General features: G+C 57.6%; 1 protein-coding gene across 3 annotated transcripts in view; it reads right to left on the bottom strand.

Moving 5' to 3' along the window:
• Positions 1–1,127: 1,127 nt before the first annotated feature.
• The window catches only part of SYNGR1 (synaptogyrin 1), a 29,279-nt gene continuing 18,480 nt past the window's right edge, over positions 1,128–11,926 (bottom strand). The window contains exons 2-4 of one of the 3 annotated variants that reach the window (XM_029205137.1): positions 10,699–10,936; positions 9,155–9,294; positions 1,128–5,080 (exon numbers count right to left, since the gene is read on the bottom strand). In XM_029205137.1, the coding sequence (XP_029060970.1) occupies positions 4,859–5,080; positions 9,155–9,294; positions 10,699–10,936 (600 nt within the window). In that variant the 3' untranslated portion in view covers positions 1,128–4,858. The other 2 variants (XM_029205138.1, XM_029205135.1) reach the window with 2 other exon arrangements.

Raw genomic sequence — 11,926 nt, 5'->3', positions numbered from 1 at the left:
ACCAGTCCCTCTGCTCCATCGCCGAGGGAAGCAACCTGATTGGCTTGGTCATAGTGTGGGGTGGGATGGGGGGCGGTGCTTTATAACAGCCATGGCGCCAAGGCCCTGGGACCCATCAGCCTGTGAAGGGGCGGCCCGTGGATCAGGTGTTCACCTCTGTCCAATCAGAGGCCTAGAGGCTATTTCCCAGGCCGGGACTACTGCGGAATTTGCAGAGAGCAGGGGAGTGGGCGTGGCCAGCACCATAACTGACAGGTCCATACTGAGAGCCAAGCTCACCTGCTCCTCCCCGCCAGCCTGACCTCCAGCACTTCCAGTACTTGGGAGGTGTTCTCACACCTACCTCACCCCTCTTTACTCAGTCCATTATTTACTGATCTGCTCCTCCATCAAACTTCTTCCGCTCTTCTCATCGCCATGGTGACCTTCCTGTCTGAACACTGGGCAGCAACCTCGACTGCCATCTCACCACCGGAGTGGTCTTTTTAAAGAACACACTGGGACGGTCACTCGCTCTTCAGTGGGTTCCACACACTGACTCTGAACCAAACCCCTACGCAGGCCTCAAGACCCTGCGCCGTGCAACTCGAGTACCCTCCACATTCTCTCCTGTGTCCGCCACTCTCAAGCTCTTCCCCAGACAGGACGGCGTTTTAGTTCCTCTCCAGAATGCTCACCAGCCCACCTTCTTGCCAGCGAACCCCTGCTCATCCTAGACAGCTCAGGTTAAGGGTCATCTGCTCAGGGGGGCCCAGGTCTAAACCGCATCTTCTGACACTCTCTCAGCACTTCACACAGTTGAGATTTTTGCTTGCATGTTGGTTTAACGTCCATCTGCCCTGCTGGAAGACCACCTCTGCAAGGGCAGGGGTGTCTACCTGGTTCAGTGTTGAACTCCTAGGGCCCAGCACAGTGTCTGGCACTTTACAGAGTCTGAATAAATCCTGTGGCAGCTGAGGGCCACTAACTTTAAAAACAGCGCCCTGCAAACGTGTACGTAAGTACATGGGAATGGTCTGGAAGGAATGAGGCCAAGCTAATCTTGGCTGCCTGTGGTGGCTGGGGAAGGCACCAGGAAAGGGAGTGGCGATGGGGTGTGCGTGCATGCACACATGTAAAGGTGAGGGGCATTGGCTTCATCTGTAATGACTTTACTTTTTACTAAACATTAATGAACAAATAAAGCATGTTCCAGGTCAGGGGAGACAGAGGGGATGGGCAAATGCCAAGCCACACTCACCAAGAACCAAAAAAACACCGTGACACTCTGCAATCCACTGGTGGGTTTGGAGTCTTCATTTTATTACTATGTCACCAGAAGTCACCACCTTCACTTGGTTCACCACAAATGGACAGATGTCATAGAGGAGGGTGCCATGGGGCCACACTGGATTCACTCTTGAGAGACTTAACCAGGTGGTGGGGGAGTCCAGAGTGGGGGCCCAGGATGGGGACTGCCATTCACTGCACACACACACGCACAGAGATATATTTGTGGAGCCTTATATTATACATCTTATATATAGAAAATATATATATTTATACTATACACAGGCAGTAACGCTGCGGGAAGGGCCAGGGCACCCAGACAAGGGCTGTGGGCACCAGGGGATGGCGAGCGTCACATCAAGGGGCAGCGCTGGGAGACGGATGGACAAGTCCATCCTCCCACAAACTCTTGGGAGGCAGCTCCCCCTTTCTGCTCCTTAGAGAATCAAAGGGGTCTTGGGCCAAGGTTGGGGGCTCCCGGGGGGTAACGTGGGGGGAAGCCTGGGACCCCCAACAGTCTTCGAAGATCAAGAACCACCAGGGAAGGGTGGAGTGGGGAGCAGATACCAGCACCCTGGGAGTTAGTCCCTCAATTGTTACACACCCAGGTGGACCAGATGCCTGTGATGGAGCAGGATGAGTGTCAACTCGGAGACAGGAGACCTGGATCCCGAACCTCTGGCTCTGTGCTTGACTTTGGACAAGTCACTGTCTTCCTGGCCCAGACTCTACCACCCCTAAGTGTCCGTGCAGCTCTAAACTTGTGTGGAACCCAGTTTTCCTTGGCCCTCTCTTGCGCTTGACGGGAGGAGGGAGCCCAAACTCAGCAAGGTCGGGCTGCAGGGGTGCCCTTCTCCAAGGAAGGGCTTGGAAGCAAGGGGGAGGCAGAGGGGGGCAGCAGGGAGGGAAAAGGGGATACCGCTGGCCTGTGAGCACAGGCTCTAAGCTTGGGGCTCCCAGGGGGCTGTCCTCAGCCAACAGAAGGAGCAGGGCTTCCCCACCAACCACTCAGCAGGGGAGTCAGGAGCCCTGGGTCTCAATCAATTCCCGCCCTGCAAATCTCTGCTCCTGTTTCTCACCCCCACCGCAGCACAGCCTGACCACGGGACCCTGTCTGGGCAGCACCCCAGGACTAGTGGGGAATGCTGAGAGATGATTCAGCAACCCCCAATCCTGGCAGGGCCTTGTAAATTTTCCCATTCTGGGGTGGCAGGTAGAGTCTGTAATAAACACCCAGCGACCGGGTTAAGTTTAAATGGTACCCTGCCCTCTAGCCCAGCATCACCAGAAGCTGGTCGGTGCCCAGGGGAAGAGATGGGCAGCACCCTGGGGTCTCCTGGTGCCCGTCAGCAAGGGATGTTTTTGGTGGGGAGTGGGTGAGGGAGAGGACTTCTCATAGAATGCTATGTGGGCACAGAGCTTCTCTCTGCCAGAAACACACCCACTCCCACCCTTACCTTTTTCGCAAACCGCTGCTCTGGTACCGGTTCCACTGCTCAACCTGGCAGATACCAGAGCCCCATCCTGTCCCCACTTGGGCCACCCAGGGGGAGAGAACCATAGATAGAGCCCCTTCCCCAGATGTGGAAAACTGAAGTCAGCAACAAGCAGCTGTCACTTGGCTGCCTGGGGTCCTCTCCCGTCACCGCTGCCCCTTGGGAGGACTTGACCAGACCTGATCCATGCTCCACTGCTAATTCACGTGCTGAGCCTCAGTTTCCCCTTAAGTGGGGACAACGATGCTACTTCTCTGCCTAGGAAATTTCCTCTCCTTCCCTCGTTGCCAAGCTAACTGCTGCCCATCCTCAGGGCCCCTCCTTGGGGAGCCACAGCCCGTCATGCACTCGCATAGCGCCTCACCCCTGTAATGGACCCTGGATACAGCTGTCGGTTTAATGCTCACCTCTGACGACTGTCAGCTCCTTGAGGGCAGGGACCCCACCCTCTATATTCCCAGCACAGATGCCCCATAACTGCCGAATCAACAGGCAAGTGAACAAATATTACCTGCCCCTTAGGGTTCTCGTGGGGGCTGGTGGTGGGAACACCCAGCACCGTGCTGACCTGCAATCCCAGTGCCCTGCTTCCCGAGGCACTGGCTGGTGGACGCTGGGCCCCAGGTCTCCCCACACCTCTCCCCTCTTCAAGGCCTCCCCAACCCTTAAGGCTCAGTAGAGAGCCCACGTTGTGTTAGAGTCCCTCCCTGTCCCCCACAACCCTCCCTGTGCCTTTGAGGACACCTGCCACCCTCTCCCCTACAGCCTGTGGCCTCCCGGAGCCTTCCACGCCCCAGGGGCTCTCACCGTTCATCTTGCTGGGTCTAGAGCCCCTGTCTTCCCATAGGGAGACCGGCCGTTGGCAGGCCTTCTGGAAGGCTTTGGCTTGGCTGTCCCAGCCCCTGGGACCCTGGCTGACCCCAAATGAGGGAAGATGACACAGTGTCCCAGATCAGTTCTGTTTCCTGGGAGGTCACAAGGGCAGGGAATGGGGCACCTACTAGGTAGCTGGGACCAAGGAGACCAGGTAGCAAGCCCAGCCCTGCCACTCACTCACTGTAACCTTGGGCGACGTGCTCCCCATCCAGGCCTCCTTGTCCACTCAGCCCCGGGCAGGGACATAGCGAGCCCCTCCGAGAGGCAGGGACAGTGGTCAGTCGCCAGGAGGCCACAAAGGCGTGCTGGAGCTCCTGGCGGGATACGCACAGCACGGAGCAGCACATGGGAGCCAGGCCCGCCCTCTTGGCTCTCCTGCCCTGGGAGGCTGCCAGGGGAGGGGCTGGCGGGATGTGGGGAGAGGGGCCTGGAGGCAGGGCTGTCCCACTTGAGGGAACAGTCGGGGAAGAGCAGGCCCCTGGCTTGCAGCAGAATCAGGGTGTCTCATGGGCTGAGGTCCCCAAGCCCTCCCAGAGTGACGGTAGCACTGAGCGGTGGAGCCCCCAGCTTGGGGAGGGGGGATGGTGGGAAGGCCAGGGGACAGCAGGTGCTCTGCAGTCAGGGGGCCTGGGCTTGGCCCCATCTCTATCACTGGCTACCTGAGTGACCCTGGGCGAGTGACCTTGACCTCTCCAGGCCTCAGTTTCCTCAGCCATAAAATGGAGACAGGCCAACACTCCTAGCAGGGCGGTTGTATCACTCCTAGCAGGTGACAGCCCCCAGTGTCCTGTGGGTGCTCACACCCTGCAGCCAAACCTTCCCAGCATCCTCCCAGTCTAGTTTTCTCTCCATTCCTACTTCTGGTACCAGTAGGGCCTCCTCCACATCTCCTCTTCCCCATTTCCAGGGACCATTTGTCTTTCAGCACTCATGCCAAGCACAGGCCTGATATACAGTAGGTGCTCAACGAACGCTCGAAGACACAAGGAATGAATGCAAACACCCCAGGGCCCTGCTGGATACACCTGCACACACATGTGGATACCCCCCCAACACCTCACTGCCCCATCCCACCCGAGCTGCCCTGGACCTCAGTGGAACCACCTGGAGGGACCGGGTAGGGCAGCCTGGGAGGGAGAAGGGGGCCGGGCGTGAAGGGGAGCAGGGGGCAGCTGGGGCAGGTCACAGGCAGGCGGGGGGCAGGCGGTCACTGTGGCTCAGTAGCCCTGTGACTGGTAGCCCTGGGGCTCGGGCTCAAAGGCGCTGGCCGGCTGCTGGTAGGTGCCACCCATGCCGGCGGGGTCTGGCCCGGTGCTGGGCTCCACGTAGGGGGCGTAAGGCATGCTGGAGTCCTGGCTGGGGTCCATGTAGTCCTGGGAGAAGAGGGCCGAGTCTGCGCCAATCTGGTACCTCTGGAAGGCCAGCACAGCCTGGCCCGCCTGGGGACGGGGGTCGGCGGGGACAAGGACAGGCGGGAGGGGGTGGTTAGGGGAGAGACAGACAAGAGCACTGGGTTAGTAGAGGTTAGTCCACAGGACACAGGCAATAGAGGGTTAAATATCCTCAAAACACAGAAGATGAAACCAAGCTTGACTGGGGAGGAAGGAAGGCTGTCCTCGAAGCCAGCCCAGAACCACACTCTCTAGCCACAAAGAACTTCAGAAATCACCTGCCCTATAGCCCCTAATCCCAGAGGTCACGCTGGGTCAACAAAAATTCTAGAGTCTTCATTTTGGAGTGTTACAATGCCCCCAAGGCCCACAGCATCCTTCTCAAGATGTGTTCTTAGGGAGTTGGATGGAATGGAGAAAAAAGTTTTTGGTGGGACAGAGAAATGTCGGCATCTCCTAAAAGCTATTCTGTCTCTCTTGCAGTTAGGCATAGCCATATGACTAAGTTCTAGCCAATGGGTCACCCCCAAGTTCTCTGTCCCACCCTTTGACCTGATGCCTGGAATGCAGGTGTGATAGCGGGCGCTCTAGTTGTCATAATGGACCATGAGGTCCATGAGCCAAATTGTAGGGAAGGACGAAGCCTGGGTCACTAAAGGCTTCTGGGGCCACTATGCCAGCCCTAGACTGTCTTCCCAGACTTAGACTTTGTTTAAACCACTGTCATTTGTGATTTCTGTCATTTGTCGCTGAACCTAATTCTAACTGAAATGCTTCACCAAACAAGTTTGGGAAACTGAGTTAAATAGAAGACTATAGGACTTGTCAGAGCTTTGACTAATGACTAATATATGCTGGGATCCCCAAGGGGAAAACTATGGCAAGCAACATTTGCCAACCTTATCCAACCACTGAAGCCTTTTTTCATAGGACCCAGTTGGGAAAGACTTGTCTACCGCATAAATGCATAGGCGGGAAGTTCTTTTCCAGTAAAAGCAGTTACATTGTTATGAAGGACAATGACACTGATCACACCAAGCTAGGGAATAAATTAAACCTGTCATTAAATGACAACGTTTATAGGTTTGCACTGAAAGTCTTCTCCAGAGACCTTCCCGATCCAGGTAATCTGCCTGTGATGGGAAAATGCTAATGTTCTACATACCCTTGTTTGGGGTCTGGGAAGACTGAGGCCTAGAAAAGGGTGGCCTCATGGCAGTCAGTGCCAGAACCCAGACCTGAACACAGGGGTCCTGCCCCTTCCCAGGCCACGGCCCTCCCCACCTCCTTCCTTTTGATCAGCCTGCTGACAAGGCACTAAGTCAACCAGGAAGCCAAAAGGGTCAATGGGTGAGAGGCAGGGGGGAAAAGGGCCAGGGGCCTGGGAAAGGCAGACCAGGCCTCAAGGAGGTGGGCTGAGGAAGTTAGGAGTGGCCCTCCTGTATTTTCCACTATGTTGGTAAGAGGTCCTGGCTGTGGGGGCACTCGGATGCAGGAGCCTGGAGAAGCAGGGAGGTGGAAAGTCCCCCCTGGGGTACCAGCAACGTTGTCAGCACCCTTGAGCCATCAGTGAGCCCACAAGAGCACAGGGGGAATGAATGAATGAATGAATGAGTCCCTGAGAGGAACTTCTGCAGACCTGGTCCTCCCACAGCTCCCTGGCTCCACTGGTGTCTGCACGGAGGCAGAGGGCTGGAGCAGATGACCTCTGCAGACCCTTCCAGGAAGGGGCCTCTAGCTACAGGCACCTAGTGCTATATCTGTGGTCACTCCTCCATCCCCACTGAGTCAAGGCCTCCCTTAGCCAGCCAGTTCAAAGAGCCACAGACAGGAGCCATGGAGGGGTCTGGGCCCCTGCTGGACTGGGGTGCAGAGGTGAGGCTGGGCGTTCTGTTCAGAGCCCAGGGACCTGGTGGTCCACCTGGCCCTGCTTCTTCAGAGCAGGCGCACTCTCTGTGGCATTTCCACCGTGCAGTGCTTTGCCCTGGGGGCCAGTTTGTACTCCAGGGCAGCAGAGGGAACCTGTGTAGAAATGGGGGCCAAGGTCCTTTGGAAGAACAGGGACTCACCACACGGGAATCACTCCCAAAGTAGAGATTATGAAGGTGTCCTTGACTCCTTGGAGAGAATGAATGAATGAATGAATGAATGAACAAAAGAACCTACATTTATTGAGCATCTCTGTGCCAAGCCCTGTGCCAAGCTTTGCTTCATCTGTGCAACAGCCCTGAGAGGCTGGTCCATTACCACTCCTCAGTCCAGGGAAGTAGACTGAGGCTCAGAGAGGTGCACAGGTCTGCCCAGGGTCACAAAGCACACGAGAGCAGAGCCAGACCATGAGTCTTCTGACGTCCTGGGCCAGACACCCCTTGGCAGCCAGCCTCCACGGGGACTGGAAAATCGGCCTTCATGTTGCAGCCATGGGACGGGCTCTCAGCCCACAGCTCGGCACCCTGACAGCCCATGTGTGGAGCCACCTCCAGCCCTTCTACAACCTGTGCAGTACATTTGGGGGAGGTTTCGGTTTGTCTGTCTTCGCCTCCCCAGGATGTGGGCTCCCGGGGCCAGGGACCACATCTGACTCATCACTAGGCACAGGACAGTTGCTCAATAAATGTTTACTGAATGAATGGACACATGAAGAATAAACAAAGGAGGCAATGAGCGAATGGTGAGTCTTAACTGGCCCCTCTAGCCAGCTTTCCACCGCCCTGCACGCCCTGGCATCTTGGCCGGTCCAGGAAGTGGGCTGCCCCCCAACCTTGCCACTGGGCATGATTAGGGCTCCCTGCCTCTGGAAGCCGGGCGGGCCTACGGCTGTGCTGAGGTGGGAAACAGTGTGCTGTACTCCTCCTGGAAGGTAAGGTCCTTGAATCTCCGCACGGCCAAGGCAGCGGTCAGGCTCTGCCAGGAGAGAGCAGGGGTGAGGCCAGCGGGGAAGAACAGGGAGAGGCAGAGGTGCCAGCAGGGAGGCTGACTGCAGTGGGCTGGTGGGCACCTGTCAGTCAGGCTTTCAGACCCACCCCTGGAAGTCGTGGTGTCCAATCACCCACTCCTCCTTTTCAAGCCCCGCCCCCAAGAGAAAAGGGATAGCCAGGAGCCCAAAAAAAGGAAGAAGTCTAGGACAGGCCCAGGAGGGCAGGGGGGACAGGGAAGGCTGGCTGCAGCAAGGCTTCACAGGAGGGGTCAGGACAGCTGGAAGGTCTGGAGGGAAGGGGGCACTGTCAGAGGAGAGGTGAGAACCCTTGGGATGTGGGAACGGAGCCTATATAACCCCAGATATCTGCAGGAGGGAGACGAGAGAAGAAAAAATAAATCAAGAGGACCTGGAACCAGTGGGAAAGAAGGACCAGCCTTGCTGTCACGCTGATGGGTGCTCAACACCACTCGGTCTAGAGCCTGCAAAGGGGTGATCTCTGGCCAGTGGGGCCCAGAGACATGCTTTTTTGGACCCACACAATATATTTTTTTAAACTTGAACAAATTGCTAACACATAAAGATCAGATTTCTCATAGAAATTCAGACTTCTGGGCTCCCTGGGAAAACAGGAAGACCTGGCCTCTGTGGGTCCCCATTACTGCTCAGAACAGGGGCCGGGCAGAGGGTACCCTTTTAGGACGGTGTGCACATGCCACCCGGTCCACTCACGCCTTCTCACATCCTGCCTGCCCCGTGGCCATCTGCGTTTGTGACACACCCCACAGCAAATCCAATCTCCCCACTTTACAGATGGGAAGACAGAGGCCCAGAAAATTAGAGGCAGCCCCACAATTTGACCCAGGTCTCCTGACTCTCAGCTTGGGCTCCTTCCCTGCCTTGAACCTCAAGGCCTTAACTTCCCATCTAGGCCTCAGCTTTGTCATCTGTAAAAGGGGACAGTAAATACCTACCATCCAACTATTGGAGTGGCTGGGAGGGGAGTCCATTACCACAGGAATGGTGCTCTGCACCAAAGCCAGGGTCTGCCACCACCACCTGACTGTCTTTGCTGGACAGTCTCCTTCCTCAGGGAGCAGCCCCGCCATGAGCATTGAGGAGGGAAGCAGAACAGAGTCCGTGGCTATGCTCACGGGAGCCTGGCTGGGGCCGGCGAGTGTGGGCTGGGTGGGCGGTGTACTCACCCATGTGAAGATGGAGAAGAAGGAGAAGGCGATGGCAGCCCGGGCCGCGTCTGTCCCTTCGTTCAGCGGGCTGTCCTTGGAGACCTGCCACTGGTTGGCCAGGTAGCAGAAGCCCACGAACCACAGGAAGGCCCAGAAGGCTGGGGTGTGCGCGGGGCCAGGCGGACGCCCGCGTGGGGAGAGAGGGCGAAGAGGGAGGCGATTGGAAACCGAGGAACGGGGGACGTTCAAGAGCACGTCTCCCACGCTCCCCCACCCCCAAAGGGAGAGGAGGTGGGGGTCAGAGTGGGGAGAGCACAGGCAAGGTGCAGGCGGAAACAGAGAGGCCGGTCAGATGCAGAGCGGGAGAGAGACCACAGAAAGGAACCAGCCAGGCCGGGAGCAGATCCAGGGAGGGCCGGGCAGTGAGAGGGAGGGAGACACAGAGGGGAGGAAAGACAGAGAAAAGTCAGTCAGCCTCGGCCGGCGTGTCTCTAACCTCAGCCAACACACATTTCCTGGCTGAATCCCTGACTGACCCATGGTCCACCCTGAGACCTGCAGCTCTCTGGGAGGAGCGTCCACCCAACCCCGCAGCCTCCCAGAGAACTGGGCAGGGGAGGATGAGGGGACGCCAGAACCAGCAGGTCTGAGTCTCAACCACTAGTGTGACTGCAGCCTCACAAGGCCCCGAGGTTAGTGAGGGGCCCTTGGAGAGCCGAGGTCTGGGGAGTTTAGTGGTGCGAGCCCTGTGACAAGATCTCTAGATGCCCACGGTCTATCCATAGAAGTCCAGAGCTGCTCAGGATAAAAAGCGTGTGTGCCGGGGGTGATGCCTAGAGCCTAGCCCCTCCCAGAGACACTGCTGGGGAACCCAGGGGCTCCATGGAACAAAGTTTGAGAACCACTCATGTCATTCTAGTTCCTTCAAGTCTAAGGGACCCCGGGCCTCACTGCCTGCAAGCCAGGCACATCCTGACAGTCCTGGGGCCAGGAAGTGGGGGGAGGTCCCAGCCAGACACCTGAGACCACAACCCCAGGCCAAGGACACCAAATCCAAGCACCCTCCAATCAGTCTCTCGGAACTCATGGGGACAGAGACCAGGGTACTTCTGCCAAAGGCCATTTCTGAAGGGCAGGGGTGGCAGGTCACGGTGGCTCCCCAGCTCCAGGTCCTGACCCTCCCGGGGTACCTACTGTGTGCTAGGGCCTTCAGCCATCGCCTTGCTTACTTCTCACGGGGCTCCACCAGGGAAGGGGCCAGAGGAGGCCACTGAAAGAAGGGGTAACTCCTCTGGTCGTTGTGCTCCCCCCCCGCATGAGCTATGGGCTGTTCTGGGGTCTCAGGCCCAGCCCTGGTCCCACCCTTCCCTGCTGCCAGCCCTGTGACCCCAAGTCTGTCTCTTCACCTGCCTGTACCTCAGTTTCCCCATCTGGAAAATAGGGAGAAGGGTGGCAGCCGCCTCCCAGGTGTGCGTGAGGGTGAGGAGGACCACGGCCAGGACAGCCCCCTGCGGACTCTGTTGCGCTGGGGTTGGGGGGTGCCCACTGGGGTGGGGGCTCACCCGAGACGCCGATGTCGGACAGGACGGCCTTCTTACGGTCCTTGACACTGCTGATCTGTGGGAAGTACACGTCCAGGGCCAGGTAGAGCAGGCAGGTGAGGAAGGCAAGCACGCCCACGGTCACGCCGTAGCCGCAGGCATTGGGGTTGCGGTTGTAGATGCAAAACTCCTCGCTCTCTGAGGGGCTGTTGAGGTAGCCCTCATTCACGATGGAGCCGAACACCACGATGGAGAACACCTGCGGTGGCGGGGGAGGGGCAGGGGCAGGCGTGAGACCCCTCCCAGTACCAGCCCCAGGGGAGGGGAGGGCTGCCAACCCCCTCGGCCTGCTGCCTGCCTCTCTGTGAGCCCTCTTCACCCCAAACAGCCACAGGGCCGGTGTTAAGCATGCATTTCAGAGGGCAGGCCCAGAGAGGGAGGGGAACTTGCTTGGGGTCACACAGCACAGGCGGGGTCAATCGCCTTCTTCTTCAGCTGCAGGCACTGAGGACCCTCTGACCACAGATGTGGCCCCACTCCCCTTCCAGCCAGGTGCTGAGAGGTCTTCCTGGGCCCTGATACCACAGTTCCTCTAGGACTGGACCTGGCCTCCCAGGAGAAGAGGTCTCAGCCCTCTGGGTGGTAAACTGCCAAGCCAGCAAGCCCCCAGCTGATTCCTCCGATGTGGGCACGTGCCCAGCCCCATTCTGTGCTCCCCTCTGCTCTGCAGAGCCACGGGCTGTTCTGGGGTCTCAGGCCCTGTCCTTGGTCCCACCCTTCCCTGTTGCCCAGGCCGTGACAAGTGGAAAGAATGATAAATGAAAAAAATACAACAGTCACAATCCTGTCAATTACAGAGCAACAGGTCAATTACTTGCAGGACCCCAAGTGTAACATGTGTTACCTCCTTAAGTGCCCCCAACAACTTCCAAGACAGGTCTATTTCAGCTGGGCTGGCAGCCAGCAGAGGTGGTCCCCTAAGACCCCACCTCCTGGTATTCCGCGTTTGTGCAATCTCCTTCCCCTAGACTGTGGGCTGAGCCTAGCGATTTGCTTCTAAACAAACAGAATATGTCAAAAAGTGACGGGATGTCACTTGTGCGAGGAGGTTACAAAGACCTGGCCTCTATCGTGCTCACCCCCTCCTGACTCCTCTCACTTGCTTGCTCTGATTGAAGCAGCTGCCAGGTTTTGAGCTGCCTTATGGAGAAACACGCGCAGCATGGAACTGAGAGGCCTCCAGTCAACA

Source organism: Monodon monoceros, unplaced genomic scaffold (assembly GCF_005190385.1).
Source record: "Monodon monoceros isolate NGI ecotype Baffin Bay Population unplaced genomic scaffold, NGI_Narwhal_1 Super_Scaffold_6, whole genome shotgun sequence".
Classification (NCBI taxonomy): domain Eukaryota; kingdom Metazoa; phylum Chordata; class Mammalia; order Artiodactyla; family Monodontidae; genus Monodon; species Monodon monoceros.
The sequence above is the reverse complement of the archived record's forward strand: the minus strand, read 5'-3'. Positions and strand labels throughout refer to the sequence as shown.